The 15,583-nt window shown below is 43.8% G+C and overlaps 1 protein-coding gene across 1 annotated transcript; it reads right to left on the reverse strand.

Moving 5' to 3' along the window:
• Positions 1 to 14,638: 14,638 nt before the first annotated feature.
• LOC138319760 (uncharacterized) lies at positions 14,639 to 15,199 on the reverse strand. Its single transcript, XM_069262893.1, has one exon. It carries the CDS (start codon positions 15,197 to 15,199, stop codon positions 14,639 to 14,641), a length of 561 nt encoding a protein of 186 aa, XP_069118994.1.
• Positions 15,200 to 15,583: the final 384 nt, after the last annotated feature.

Here is a 15,583-nt window from a genome sequence, read left to right on the forward strand (position 1 = left end):
AGTGGTAGTAGGAACCGGTGGTATGTTATTTCCTTTTGTTAGGAGGGGAGAGAGTGGTAGTAGGAACCAGTGGTATGTTATTTCCTTTTGTTAGGAGGGGAGAGAGTGGTAGTAGGAACCAGTGGTATGTTATTTCCTTTTGTTAGGAGGGGAGAGAGTGGTAGTAGGAACCAGTGGTATGTTATTTCCTTTTGTTAGGAGGGGAGAGAGTGGTAGTAGGAACCAGTGGTATGTTATTTCCTTTTGTTAGGAGGGGAGAGAGTGGTAGTAGGAACCGGTGGTATGTTATTTCCTTTTGTTAGGAGGGGAGAGAGTGGTAGTAAGAACCAGTGGTATGTTATTTCCTTTTGTTAGGAGGGGAGATAGTGGTAGTAGGAACCAGTGGTATGTTATTTCCTTTTGTTAGGAGGGGAGAGTGGTAGTAAGAACCAGTGGTATGTTATTTCCTTTTGTTAGGAGGGGAGATAGTGGTAGTAGGAACCGGTGGTATGTTATTTCCTTTTGTTAGGAGGGGAGAGAGTGGTAGTAGGAACCAGTGGTATGTTATTTCCTTTTGTTAGGAGGGGAGAGTGGTAGTAAGAACCAGTGGTATGTTATTTCCTTTTGTTAGGAGGGGAGAGTGGTAGTAGGAACCAGTGGTATGTTATTTCCTTTTGTTAGGAGGGGAGATAGTGGTAGTAGGAACCAGTGGTATGTTATTTCCTTTTGTTAGGAGGGGAGAGTGGTAGTAAGAACCAGTGGTATGTTATTTCCTTTTGTTAGGAGGGGAGATAGTGGTAGTAGGAACCAGTGGTATGTTATTTCCTTTTGTTAGGAGGGGAGAGAGTGGTAGTAAGAACCAGTGGTATGTTATTTCCTTTTGTTAGGAGGGGAGGAGAGTGGTAGTAGGAACCAGTGGTATGTTATTTCCTTTTGTTAGGAGGGGAGAGAGTGGGTAGTAGGAACCAGTGGTATGTTATTTCCTTTTGTTAGGAGGGGAGATAGTGGTAGTAGGAACCAGTGGTATGTTATTTCTTTTTGTTAGGAGAGGAGAGAGTGGTAGTAGGAACCAGTGGTATGTTATTTCTTTTGTTAGGAGGGGATGTGTAGAACCAGTGGTATTTATTTCCTTTGTTAGGAGGGGAGAGTGGTAGTAAGAACCAGTGGTATTTCATTTCCTTTTGTTAGGAGGGGAGGTGGTAGTAGGAACCGGTGGTATGTTATTTCTTTTTGTTAGGAGAGGAGATAGTGGTAGTAGGAACCGGTGGTATGTTATTTCCTTTTGTTAGGAGGGGAGATAGTGGTAGTAGGAACCAGTGGTATGTTATTTCCTTTTGTTAGGAGGGGAGAGTGGTAGTAAGAACCAGTGGTATGTTATTTCCTTTTGTTAGGAGGGGAGAGAGTGGTAGTAGAACCAGTGGTATGTTATTTCCTTTTGTTAGTGTAGTAGAACTGGTATGTTTTTCAGTGGTATGTTATTTCCTTTTGTTAGGAGGGGAGAGTGGTAGTAGGAACCAGTGGTATGTTATTTCCTTTTGTTAGGAGGGGAGATAGTGGTAGTAGGAACCAGTGGTATGTTATTTCCTTTTGTTAGGAGGGGAGAGAGTGGTAGTAAGAACCGGTGGTATGTTATTTCCTTTTGTTAGGAGGGGAGATAGTGGTAGTAGGAACCGGTGGTATGTTATTTCCTTTTGTTAGGAGGGGAGATAGTGGTAGTAGGAACCGGTGGTATGTTATTTCCTTTTGTTAGGAGGGGAGAGAGTGGTAGTAAGAACCGGTGGTATGTTATTTCCTTTTGTTAGGAGGGGAGATAGTGGTAGTGGTAGTAAGAACCGGTGGTATGTTATTTCCTTTTGTTAGGAGGGAAGATAGTGGTAGTAAGAACCGGTGGTATGTTATTTCCTTTTGCTAGGAGGGGAGATAGTGGTAGTAGGAACCAGTGGTATGTTATTTCCTCTTGCTAGGAGGGGAGAGAGTGGTAGTAAGAACCGGTGGTATGTTATTTCCTTTTGCTAGGAGGGGAGAGAGTGATAGTAGGAACCAGTGGTATGTTATTTCCTTTTGTTAGGAGGGGAGAGAGTGGTAGTAAGAACCGGTAGTATGTTATTTCCTTTTGTTAGGAGGGGAGAGAGTGGTAGTAAGAACCGGTGGTATGTTATTTCCTTTTGTTAGGAGGGGAGAGAGTGGTAGTAAGAACCGGTGGTATGTTATTTCCTTTTGTTAGGAGGGGAGAGAGTGGTAGTAAGAACCGGTGGTATGTTATTTCCTTTTGTTAGGAGGGGAGAGAGTGGTAGTAAGAACCGGTAGTACGTTATTTCCTTTTGTTAGGAGGGGAGATAGTGGTAGTAGGAACCGGTAGTATGTTATTTCCTTTTGTTAGGAGGGGAGAGAGTGGTAGTAGGAACCTACAGTATACTAGCAATAAGCCCCCCTTCCTAAGGTATACTGGTAATAAGCCCCCCCTCCTTATGGCATACTTGCAATAAACCCCCACTCCCTCCGCTAGAAATAAATGTTTGGAGGGGTCATATTAAGGAATATAGGTTTAAGTTTTTCATATCCCAGATTTTCAGCACACGGAAATGATGTGACACTATATTACCAGGTTTCTGAAGTATAGAGGAACATCCGTTTAGTATTACAATGTTATCTATGTTGGTATGGTTACAATGATTTTTAATAGTTACTTTGGTAAGATTTGTTAAGTGTATAGTACCAAAGGTTTGATTGTAGTTTTATGTATTAACCAAACATATGTAACATTCCAGAGTTTAAATTGTTTGAATGTGCCGTTCCTTGTTTAACATTTCTATATAACACTGAATATGTGTTATAAATTTTATGTCATTACTGTAAAAGATGTCCCTGCCACTATCAGTATAAAAGATTTCCTCTAGATGTCTTGTGTAGCCTGAATTACTCTGGCCCCGACACCAGGCTGTGAGCTCTATAACAGATATATGTCTGGTGTAGCCTGAATTACTCTGGCCCCGACACCAGACTGTGAGCTCTCTAACAGATATATGTCTGGTGTAGCCTGAGTTACTCTGGCCTCGACACCAGACTTTGAACTCTATAACAGATAGATGTCTGGTGTAGCCTGAGTTACTCTGGCCTCGACACCAGACTTTGAGCTCTATAACAGATAGATGTCTGGTGTAGCCTGAGTTACTCTGGCCCCGACACCAGACTGTGAGCTCTATAACAGATAGATGTGTGGTGTAGCCTGAGTTACTCTGGCCCCGACACCGACTGTGAGCTCTATAACAGATATATGTCTGGTGTAGCCTGAGTTACTCTGGCCCCGACACCAGACTGTGAGCTCTATAACAGATAGATGTCTGGTGTAGCCTGAGTTACTCTGGCCCCGACACCAGACTGTGAGCTCTATAACAGATATATGTCTGGTATAGCCTAAGTTACTCTGGCCTCGACATCAGACTGTGAGCTCTCTAACAGATATATGTCTGGTGTAGCCTGAGTTACTCTGGCCCTGACACCAGACTGTGAGCTCTATAACAGATAGATGTCTGGTGTAGCCTGAGTTACTCTGGCCCCGACACCAGACTGTGAGCTCTATAACAGATAGATGTCTGGTGTAGCCTGAGTTACTCTGGCCCCGACACCAGACTGTGAGCTCTATAACAGATAGATGTCTGTTGTAGCCTGAGTTACTCTGGCCCCGACACCGGACTGTGAGCTCTATAACAGATAGATGTCTGGTGTAGCCTGAGTTACTCTGGCCTCGACACCAGACTGTGAGCTCTCTAACAGATGTATGTCTGGTGTAGCCTGAGTTACTCTGGCCCTGACACCAGACTGTGAGCTCTCTAACAGATATATGTCTGGTGTAGCCTGAGTTACTCTGGCCTTGACACCAGACTTTGAACTCTATAACAGATAGATGTGTGGTGTAGCCTGAGTTACTCTGGCCTCGACACCAGACTTTGAGCTCTATAACAGATAGATGTCTGGTGTAGCCTGAGTTACTCTGGCCCCGACACCAGACTGTGAGCTCTATAACAGATAGATGTCTGGTGTAGCCTGAGTTACTCTGGCCCCGACACCAGACTGTGAGCTCTATAACAGATAGATGTGTGGTGTAGCCTGAGTTACTCTGGCCCCGACACCGGACTGTGAGCTCTATAACAGATAGATGTCTGGTGTAGCCTGAGTTACTCTGGCCCCGACACCGGACTGTGAGCTCTATAACAGATAGATGTGTGGTGTAGCCTGAGTTACTCTGGCCCCGACACCGGACTGTGAGCTCTATAACAGATAGATGTGTGGTGTAGCCTGAGTTACTCTGGCCCCGACACCGGACTGTGAGCTCTATAACAGATAGATGTGTGGTGTAGCCTGAGTTACTCTGGCCCTGACACCAAACTGTGAGCTCTATAACAGATAGATGTCTGGTGTAGCCTGAGTTACTCTGGCCCCGACACCAGACTGTGAGCTCTCTAACAGATAGATGTGTGGTGTAGCCTGAGTTACTCTGGCCCCGACACCAGACTGTGAGCTCTATAACAGATAGATGTGTGGTGTAGCCTGAGTTACTCTGGCCCCGACACCGGACTGTGAGCTCTATAACAGATATATAATATGTCTGGTGTAGCCTGAGTTACTCTGGCCCTGACACCGGACTGTGAGCTCTATAACAGATAGATGTGTGGTGTAGCCTGAGTTACTCTGGCCCCGACACCAGACTGTGAGCTCTATAACAGATATATAATATGTCTGGTGTAGCCTGAGTTACTCTGGCCCCGACACCGGACTGTGAGCTCTATAACAGATATATAATATGTCTGGTGTAGCCTGAGTTACTCTGGCCCCGACACCGGACTGTGAGCTCTATAACAGATAGATGTCTGGTGTAGCCTGAGTTACTCTGGCCCCGACACCGGACTGTGAGCTCTATAACAGATAGATGTGTGGTGTAGCCTGAGTTACTCTGGCCCCGACACCGGACTGTTAGCTCTCTAACAGATAGATGTGTGGTGTAGCCTGAGTTACTCTGGCCCCGACACCGGACTGTGAGCTCTATAACAGATATATGTCTGGTGTAGCCTGAGTTACTCTGGCCCTGACACCAGACTGTGAGCTCTCTAACAGATAGATGTGTGGTGTAGCCTGAGTTACTCTGGCCCTGACACCAGACTGTGAGCTCTCTAACAGATAGATGTCTGGTGTAGCCTGAGTTACTCTGGCCCCGACACCGGACTGTGAGCTCTATAACAGATATATGTCTGGTGTAGCCTGAGTTACTCTGGCCCTGACACCGACTGTGAGCTCTATAACAGATAGATGTGTGGTGTAGATATGTCTGGTGTAGCCTGAGTTACTCTGGCCCCGACACCAGACTGTGAGCTCTATAACAGATAGATGTGTGGTGTAGCCTGAGTTACTCTGGCCCCGACACCGGACTGTGAGCTCTATAACAGATATATGTCTGGTGTAGCCTGAGTTACTCTGGCCCCGACACCAGACTGTGAGCTCTATAACATATAGATGTGTGGTGTAGATATAGATCTGTGGTGTAGCCTGAGTTACTCTGGCCCCGACACCAGACTGTGAGCTCTATAACATATAGATGTGTGGTGTAGCCTGAGTTACTCTGGCCCTGACACCAGACTGTGAGCTCTTTACTGTTCAACTGCTCAACTGTTTTGTGAATGTTTCATGTTGGTATTATAAGAAAATCATATAGAATGAAATATTGTATTACATATCAAAATGCATAATATACATGTATGGATAATTTATAATGAATATACATTTTGTTATATGACTGGTGCTTTTGCTGTATTTTGATTGGCCCATACGTTTCTCAGAATTATTCATCAATTGTGATATCAACCCCAAAATTGGCGGCGAAAAGCACGCAATGTTACTGGACTCAGTCCAGATACCTCTCGTGAGTCCAGTAACCTGTGTCAAAAATAGATCGAGGAAAACTCCCTTGAGAAGTGACGTCATAATCACCTTTGATGTCGAGTCATACCCAAATATAGCGTAACGGGAGTTTCCCTCATTCAATGACGTCGGGAAAATCTATTGTGACGTCATTATTATAGTCGGAAACAGATGTGGCGGAAGGCAGCAAGTTTACTGCGATCAACGGTGATCAATTGCAAACTTTAATTTATGGAAAACGTTCAAGAATGCCAGACGGGCTGCAGTTGATAAAATATTCCGGTTCTAACAGTCTACCCTGTTAGCAAGAAGCATTTGGATATTTACCATATACTACATGTCACTACTTTTGTAAACTGAAAGATTGCAAATATCATCCTGTTTTTTGTTGTTTAGAAAGTCTTTTTGAAGAGCCGGGTTAATATCATGCAAGTGTCATATAATAAAACAGTTATCAAACTATTTTCAGGTGGATATGGTGAGTTATCAACCCTCGAAAATTATATAACCCTTGGCCTCTGGCCTCGGGATATATCACTTACTCGGGTTGATAACTCACCGTATCCACCTGAAAATAGGTCGATAATTGCATAGTAAATAAATTTCTGAAATAAAAAGCCAGATGATGCTTTATACATTTTAAGGTCATCTGACCAAAGGTCAGGATGACCTATTGTCATCATGTTTTGTCCGTCGCTGTGCGCCGTCCGCCGTGCGTAAGACTATGTATACGAAAGCCTACTCCTCCTTCATCCTTTGATGGATTTCATCCATATTTGGTTTGAAACATCATTGGGGAAGGACAATCATATTTTATATAAATGAGCCTGGTCCGACCCCTAGGGGCTGAGGGGTGGGGCCCCAAAAGGGCAAATTTTCTTATTTTACGCTTTAAAATCCTACTCCTCCTTCATCCTTGGGATGATTTCATCCATATTTGGTGTGAAACATCATTGGGGAAGGGCAATTGTATTTTATGTAAATGAGCATGGTCCGACCCCTAGGGTCAGAGGGGCAGGGCCCCAAAAGGGCAAATTTTCTTAATTTTAGCTTTAAAATCCTACTCCTCCTTCATCCTTGGATGGATTTCATCCATATTTGGTGTAAAACATCATTGGGGAAGGACAATCATATTTTATATAAATGAGCCTGGTCCGACCCCTAGGGGCTGAGGGGTGGGGCCCCAAATGGGGAAATTTTCTTAAATTTAGCTTTAAAATCCTACTCCTCCTTCATCCTTGGATGAATTTCATCCATATTTGGTGTGAAACATCATTGAGAAAGGACAATCATATTTTATATAAATGAGTCTGGTCCAGCCCCTAGAGGCTGAGGTGTGGGCCCCAAAAGGGCAAATTTTCTTATTTTTAGCTGGCCCACTTCCTGTTTTCAGGTTTCGGTCTCCGATCTCAATGAAAATTGGTCTATAGGGGTTTTAATTGATGCCGAACAACATTCAAACATTTTCGTAGAGATTTTGGTATTCCAAGATGGCCACTGGCCCACTTCCTGTTTTAAGGTTTCAGTCTCTGATCTCAATGAAAATTGGTCTATAGGGGTTATAATTGATGCGAACAACATGCAAACATTTTCGTAAATATTTTGGTATTCCAAGATGGCCGCTGGCCCACTTCCTTTGTTTGGGTTCAGTCTCCGATCTCAATGAAAATTGTTCTATAGGGGTTTTAATATATGCTGAATAACATGCAAACATTTTCGTAAATGTTTTGGTATTCCAAGATGGCCGCTGGCCCACTTCCTGTGTTCAGGTTCAGTCTCCGATATCTCAATGAAAATTGGTCTACTGGTATATGGGTTTTAATTGATTCAGAAGGGAGAACTTTAGGTGAGGACAATCATATTTTATAAAGGACCGAGCTAAGACCCATGGGGGTAGTACGGTGGAGGTCCAAAATGGGAGCTTTGCTTAAATATGGCTTTAAAATCTTACTCCTTATATTAATCCTTGAATGGGTTACAACCATATATGGAGAAGGGTTACCAAGTTTGTTCAACAAATGGCATTTACTTATTTCAGAAACTTACACATTCAACTAAGGAGTTCCTTGTATTGTTTATTTTAATTGTTAACCTCTACTTTGTACTGTGACTTTGTTGTTTTGTGCCATGAGTCAGATGACCGTTAAGGCCCATGGGCCTCTTGTTAATTTATCTCCGTATAAAATATTCTTGAGGAAATAAAACAATGTTCCTTCTACCAAAGTATCGGTTAGTGGGGCTGATGTTTATCAGTAGGAACTTTTTAGGTCATCTGACCAAAGGTCAGGATGACCTATTGTCATCGTGTTTCGTCCGTCGTCGTGCGCCGTCCGCCGTGCGCCGTGCGCCGTGCGCCGTCCGCCGTCCGCCGTCCGCCGTGCGTCGTGCGTAAGACTATTTATACAAAAGCCTACTCCTCCTTAACTCTTGGGCGGATTACATCCATATTTGGTGTGAAACATCATTGGGGAAGGACAATCATATTTTATATAAATGAACTTGGTCCGACCTCTAGGGGCTGAGGGGTGGGGCCCCAAAAGGGCAAATTTTCTTATTTTAAGCTTTAAAATCCTACTCCTCCTTCATCCTTGGGTTGATTTCATCCATATTTGGTGTGAAACATCATTAGGGAAGGACAGTCATATTTTATATAAATGAGTCTGGTCCGACCCCTAGGGGCTGAGGGGTGGGGCCCCAAATGGGCAAATTGTCTTAATTTTAGCTTTAAAATCCTACTCCTCCTTCATCCTTGGGTTGATTTCATCCATATTTGGTGTGAAACATCATTAGGGAAGGACAGTCATATTTTATATAAATGAGTTTGGTCCGACCCCTAGGGGCTGAGGGGTGGGGCCCCAAAAGGGCAAATTTTCTTAATTTTAGCTTTAAAATCCTACTCCTCCTTTATCCTTGGATGAATTTCATCCATATTTGGTGTGAAATATCATTGGGGAAGGACAATCATATTTTATATAAATGAGCTTGGTCCGACCCCTAGGGGCTGAGGGGCGGGGCCCCAAAAGGGCAAATTTTCTTATTTTAAGCTTTAAAATCCTACTCCTCCTTCATCCTTGGGTTGATTTCATTCATATTTGGTGTGAAACATCATTGGGGGAGGACAATCATATTTTATATTGATGAGCCTGGTCCGACCCCTAGGGGCTGAGAGGTGGGGCCCCAAAAGGGCAAATTTTCTTAATTTTAGCTTTAAAATCCTACTTCTCCTTAATCCTTGGATGGATTTTATCCATATTTGGTGTGAAACGTTGTTGGGAAAGGGCAATCATATTTTATATAAATGAGCCTGGTCCGACCCCTAGGGGCAGAGGGGCGGGGCCCCAAAAGGGGAAATTTTAAATCCTACTCCTCCTTCATCTTTGGATGGATATCATCCATATTTGCTATAAAACATCATTGGGGAAGGACAATCATATTTTTTATAAATGAGCCTGGTCCGACCCCTAGGGGCTGAGGGGTGGGGCCCCAAATGGAGTAATTTTCTTAATTTTAGCTTTAAAATCCTACTTCTCCTTCATCCTTGGATGAATTTCATCCATATTTAATGTGAAACATCATTGGGGATGGACAATCATATTTTATATAAATGAGTCTGGTCCGATCCCTAGGGGCTGAGGGGTGAAACCCCAAAAGGGCAAATTTTCTTAATTTTAGCTGGCCCACTTCCTGTTTTAGGTTTCGGTCTCCGATCTCAATGAAAATTGGTCTATAGGGGTTTTAATTGATGCCGAACAATATGTAAACATTTTCGTAAAGATTTTGGTATTCCAAGATGGCTGCTGGCCCACTTCCTTTTTTCAGGTTTCAGTCTCCGATCTCAATGAAAATGGTCTATAGGGGTTTTAATTGATACCGAACAACATGCAAACATTTTCGTAAAGATTTTGGTATTCCAAGATGGCCCCTGGCCCACTTCCTGTTTTAATGTTTCAGTCTCCAATCTCAATGAAAATTGGTCTATAGGGGTTTTATTTGATTCGGAAGGAAGAACTTTAGGTAAGGACAATCATATTTTAGAAAGGACCGCGGAGCTAAGACCCATGGGGATAGTACGGCGGAGGTCCAAAATGGGAGCTTTGTTGATATTTGGCTTTAAAATCTGACTCCTCCATATATTAATCCTTGAATGTGTTACAACCATATATGGATGAAGAGCTAAGTTTGTTCAACAATTGACAATTACCTATTTCAGAAACTTACATATTCAACTAAGGAGTTCCTTGTATTGTTTATATTAATCGTTAACCAATACTTTATACTGTGACTTTGTTGTTTTGTGCCATGAGTCAGATGACCGTTAAGGCCCATGGGCCTCTTGTTATCTATAATGGCCTGGTTGATAGGGCACTATTGCCTCATAGTATTGTCGAGGGATGGAATGGTGCCGGAGCCAAAGGCAAGGGCACTATTCCATCAAAAGACAATACTATGAGGCAATGGTGCCCTCTCAACCAGGCCAATCATGGGTTTAGTACATCACCCTCACATGAGACCCATTTTCTTGTCATCGTAACAGAAGCACGTCAGGCGACACCTCGCAATGCTATTTTCATTTCCACACCACGTTGTCACATTAAAAGTACAACATATGAATTGTCGCAGAAATCTGTGATTCTATAAAATGGGTTTCAGCTTCACGAAGATTTAAAAATAGATCAATATAGAACATGATTAACTGTCTTTTGTAGAAAAGCAATATTTGCTCCTATCCCTGCACATAACAGCCTGTCCGCCATCTTGAAGTCTTGGTCGAAGCGCAACTTTATAATGACGTCATGTAATGGTTACGTCACAATACATTCACGTTCCATTTCGCGCCACTTCAATAGTGCCCGCTTGCCTGGGCACTACTGCAAATAGTAGCTATGTGTGTAGCCAATCAAAATCCAGTATTCTGTCAGGTGATGTAATGTCATATCATTACATTGCTTCTTTGCTCAATTCTACAAACTTAGTATGAACTTCCATTACAAGCAATGTAAAACCTTGTGTATTTACAGGTGTTGTTTTGTTTATTGCCATAAAAACCTATTGTTGTTATCAACATTATCTATAAAGTTATATATGGTAATGTTGTTATGTCATCTTATATGATGTGCTTTTTAAAGTCTATTCATACTATATTTTTAATTCATACATTTATTTTATATACAGTGTACTAGATATTCAACAGATGCTAATATTCTATCATCTATAATAAAATTTACTCAACATGTAATGTGTTTGTCATTTATTTGATGTGTTTGTAGTCTCACCTGTATAGTTAGAGTGTTTGGCTTTGTCACCTAACACCCACAACCATATTTTCCGGCTGATAAGTTGCACTTGTGTATCAGTCCCAAAGGCATTTTTAGGTCATCTGACCGAAGGTCAGGATGACCTATTGTCATCTTGTTTTGTCCGTCATCGTGCGCCGTCCGCCGTGCGCCGTGTGTTGTGCGTAACACTATTTATACAAAAGCCTACTCCTCCTTTGTCCTTCTATGGATTTCATCCATATTTGGTTTGAAACATCATTGGAGAAGGACAATCATATTTTATATAAATGAATCTGGTCCGACCCCAAGGGGCTGAGGGGTGAGGCCCCAAATGGGGAAATTTTCTTAAATTTAGCTTTAAAATCCTACTCCTCCTTCATCCTTGGGTTGATTTCATTCATAATTGGTGTGAAACTTTAATAGGGAAGGACCATCATATTTTATATAAATCAGCCTGGTCCGACCCCTAGGGGCTGAGGGGTGGGGCCCCAAAAGGGCAAATTTTCTTAATTTTAGCTTTAAAATCCTACTCCTCCTTCATCTTTGGATGGATTTCATCCATATTTGGTGTGAAACATTATTAGGGAAGGACAATCATATTATATATATATATGAGCCTGGTCAGACCCCTAGGGGCTGAGGGGTGGGGCCCCAAATGGGGAAATTTTCTTAATTTTAGCTTTAAAATCCTACTCCTCCTTCATCCTTGGATGGATTTCATCCATATTTGGTGTGAAACATCATTGGGGAAGGACAATCATATTTTATATAAATGAGATAGGTCAGACCCCTAGGGGCTGAAGGGTGGGGCCCCAAAAGGGCAAATTTTCTTAATTTTAGCTTTAAAATCCTACTCCTCCTTCATCCTTGGATGAATTTTATCCATATTTGGTGTGAAACATCATTGGGAAAGGACAATCATATTTTATATAAATGAGTCTGGTCCGACCCCTAGGGGCTGAGGGGTGGGTCTCCAAAAGGCCAAATTTCCTTAATTTGAGCTGGCCCACTTCCTGTTTTCAGGTTTCGGTCTCCAATCTCAATGAAAATTGGTCTATAGAGGTTTTAATTGATGAGGAACAACATGCAAACATTTTCGTAAAGATTTTGGTATTCCAAGATGGCCACTGGCCCACTTCCTGTTTTAAGGTTCAGTCTCCGATCTCAATGAAAATTGGGGTTTTGATTGATTCAGAAGGGGGAAATTTAGGTGAGGACAATCATATCTTATAAAGGACCGAGCTAAGATCCATTGGGATAGTACGGTGGAAGTCTAAAATGGGAGCTTTGCTGAAATTTGGCTTTAAAATCTGACTCCTCCTTATATTAATTCTTAAATGGGTTACAACCATATATGGATGAAGGGCTACCAAGTTTGTTCAACAAATGACATTTACCTATTTCAGAAACTTACATATTCAGCTAAGGAGTTCCTTGTATTGTATATATTAATCGTTAACCAATACTTTATACTGTGACTTTGTTGTTTTGTGCCATGAGTCAGATGACCGTTAAGGCCCACGGGCCTCTTGTTTACGACGTTTGACGTTTTTGTACATGTATAAGTCACAGTATAGGTATATGTCCGCCATGAAATTAGAAGTTATGCACATTTGTATATACCTGTAGTATTATTCATTGCCTACTGTCCTAGTCTTTTCTCTTATTTTCCATCGTGTTGTGTTCTTTCCTGTCCCTCTTTCATGTATGAAGGCTGGAGCTTTGCACAGTTATATGATATCTAGCCATGCTGGGATGATGGTGAGGGGTGAGATGGGGGAACACAGACCTGGTGTAGAAGGAGTGGGTGAGGGATGGGATGGGGGACACAGACTTGATGTAGAGGGAGTGGGTGAGGGATGGGATGGGGAACACAGACATGGTGTAGTGGAAGTGGGTGAGGGATGGGATGGGGAACACAGACTATGTGTAGTGGAAGTGGGTGTGGGGTGAGATGGGGGAAACAGACTTGGTGTAGTGGTAGTGGGTGAGGGGTGGGATGGGGGAACACAGACTTGGTGTAGTGGGAGTGGGTGAGGGGTGAGATGGGGTACACAGACTTGGTGTAGTGGGAGTGGGTGAGGGATTGGATGGGGCAACACAGACATGGTGTTGTGGGAGTGTGTGTTGGGTGAGATGGGGGAAACAGACTTGGTGTAGTGGTAGTGGGTGAGGGGTGTGATGGGGAACATAGACTCCGTGTAGTGGTTGTGGATGAGGGGTGAGATGGGGAACACAGACTTGGTGTAGAGTGAGTGGGTGAGGGATGAGATGGGGAACATAGACTACATGTAGTGGTTGTGGATGATGGGTGAGATGGGGAACACAGACTTGGTGTAGAGTGAGTGGGTGAGGGATGAGATGGGGAACATAGACTACGTGTAGTGGTTGTGGGTGAGGGGTGAGATGGGGTAACACAGACTTGGTTTAGTGTTAGTGGGTGATGGGTGGGATGGGGGAACACAAACTTGGTGTAGTGGGAGTAGGTGAGGGGTGAGATGGGGAACACAAACTTGGTGTAGTGGTTGTGGATGAGGGGTGAGATGGGGAACACAGACTTGGTGTAGTGGGAGTGGGTGAGGGGTGGGATGGGGGAACACAGACTTGGTGTAGAGGGAGTGGGTGAGGGGTGGGATGGGGGAACACAGACCAGGTGTAGTGGTTGTGGATGAGGGGTGAGATGGGGAACACAAACTTGGTGTAGTGGGAGTGGGTGAGGGGTGGGATGGGGGAACACAGACTTGGTTTAGTGTTAGTGGGTGAGGGGAGGGATGGGGGAACACAGACTTGGTGTAGTGGTTGTGGATGAGGGATGAGATGGGGAACACAAACTTGGTGTAGTGGTTGTGGGTGAGGAGTGAGATGGGTAACACAGACTTGGTGTAGTGGGAGTGGGTGAGGGGTGGGATGGGGGAACACAGACTTGGTGTAGAGGGAGTGTGTGAGGGGTGGGATGGGGGAACACAGACTAGGTGTAGTGGTTGTGGGAGAGGGAGGAGATGGGTAACACACACTTAGTGTAATGTTAGTGGGTCAAGGATGGGATTGGGTAACACAGACTTGGTTTAGTGATAGTGGGTGAGGGTTGGGATGGGGGAACACACACTAGGTGTAGTGGTTGTGGGTGAGGGGTGAGATGGGTAACACAGACTTTGTGTAGTAGTTGTGGGTGAGGGGTGGGATGGGGTAACACAGACTAGGTGTAGTGGGAGTGGGTGAGGGATGGAATGGGGTAACACAGACTTGGTTTAGTGGGAGTGGGTGAGGGATGGGATGGGTCAAACAGACTTGGTGTAGTGGTAGTTGGTGAGGGGTGGGATGGGGAAACACAGACTAGGTGTAGTGGTTGTGGGTGAGGGGTGAGATGGGTAACACAGACTTGGTGTAGTGGGAGTGGTTGAGGGATGGGATGGGGTAACACAGACTTGGTGTAGAGGGAGTGGGTGATGGGTGGGATGGGGGAACACAGACTAGGTGTAGTGGTTGTGGGTGAGGGGTGAGATGGGTAACACAGACTTGGTGTAGTGGGAGTGGTTGAGGGATGGGATGGGGTAACACAGACTTGGTGTAGAGGGAGTGGGTAAGGGATGGGATGGGGGAACACAGACTTGGTGTAAAGGGAGTGAGTGAGGGATGGGATGGGGAGCACAGACACTTGGTTTAGTGGTAGTGGGTAAGGGATGGGATTGGGGAAACAGACTTGGTGTAGTGGTAGTGGGTGAGGGATGGGATGGGGGAACACAGACTTGGTGTAGTGGTAGTGAGTGAGGGATGGAATAGGGGAACACAAACTTGGTGTAGTGGGAGTAGGTGAGGGTTGGGATTGTGGAACACAGACTTGGTGTAGAGGGAGTGGGTGAGGGGTAGAATTGGGGAAAACAGACTTGGTGTAGTTGGAGAGGGTGAGGGGTGGGATAGGGGAACATAGACTTGGTGTAGTTGGAGAGGGTGAAGGATGGGATTGGGGAACATAGACTTTGTGTAGTGGGAGTGGGTGAGGGATTGGATGGGGGAACACAGACTTGGGCCATTTTCAATTAAGCGGTTTGACTGGTTGGACCTAGTTCTTTGTTTATGATTTAAAGAGGGATCGACCTGGTGATTTTATATTGTTTTCAGATGAGCCTTGACAAAGCCCTTACAGCCCAGTATCAAAACCTTATACTTGAAATAATGACTTTAACAAACGGTCAAACCGGTTGTTCCAAATAAACGAAAACGGCAATTCTAATTTGTTGCATTTGTATCATTCAGTATTTTTTTTATTCAATAATCGCTTTCCGATCAGGAATTTAATTAACTTATTGAATTTTCTCATAATCAGAAAGCAGTCATGCACATTTTTACTAAAAAAAAACAAATCCGACGATTAGTCCTAATTCCGGAATTTTTCGATGGTAAGTTGTCTTTAAACT

This window comes from Argopecten irradians, chromosome 3 (assembly GCF_041381155.1).
Source record: "Argopecten irradians isolate NY chromosome 3, Ai_NY, whole genome shotgun sequence".
NCBI classification, from domain to species: Eukaryota; Metazoa; Mollusca; class Bivalvia; order Pectinida; family Pectinidae; genus Argopecten; species Argopecten irradians.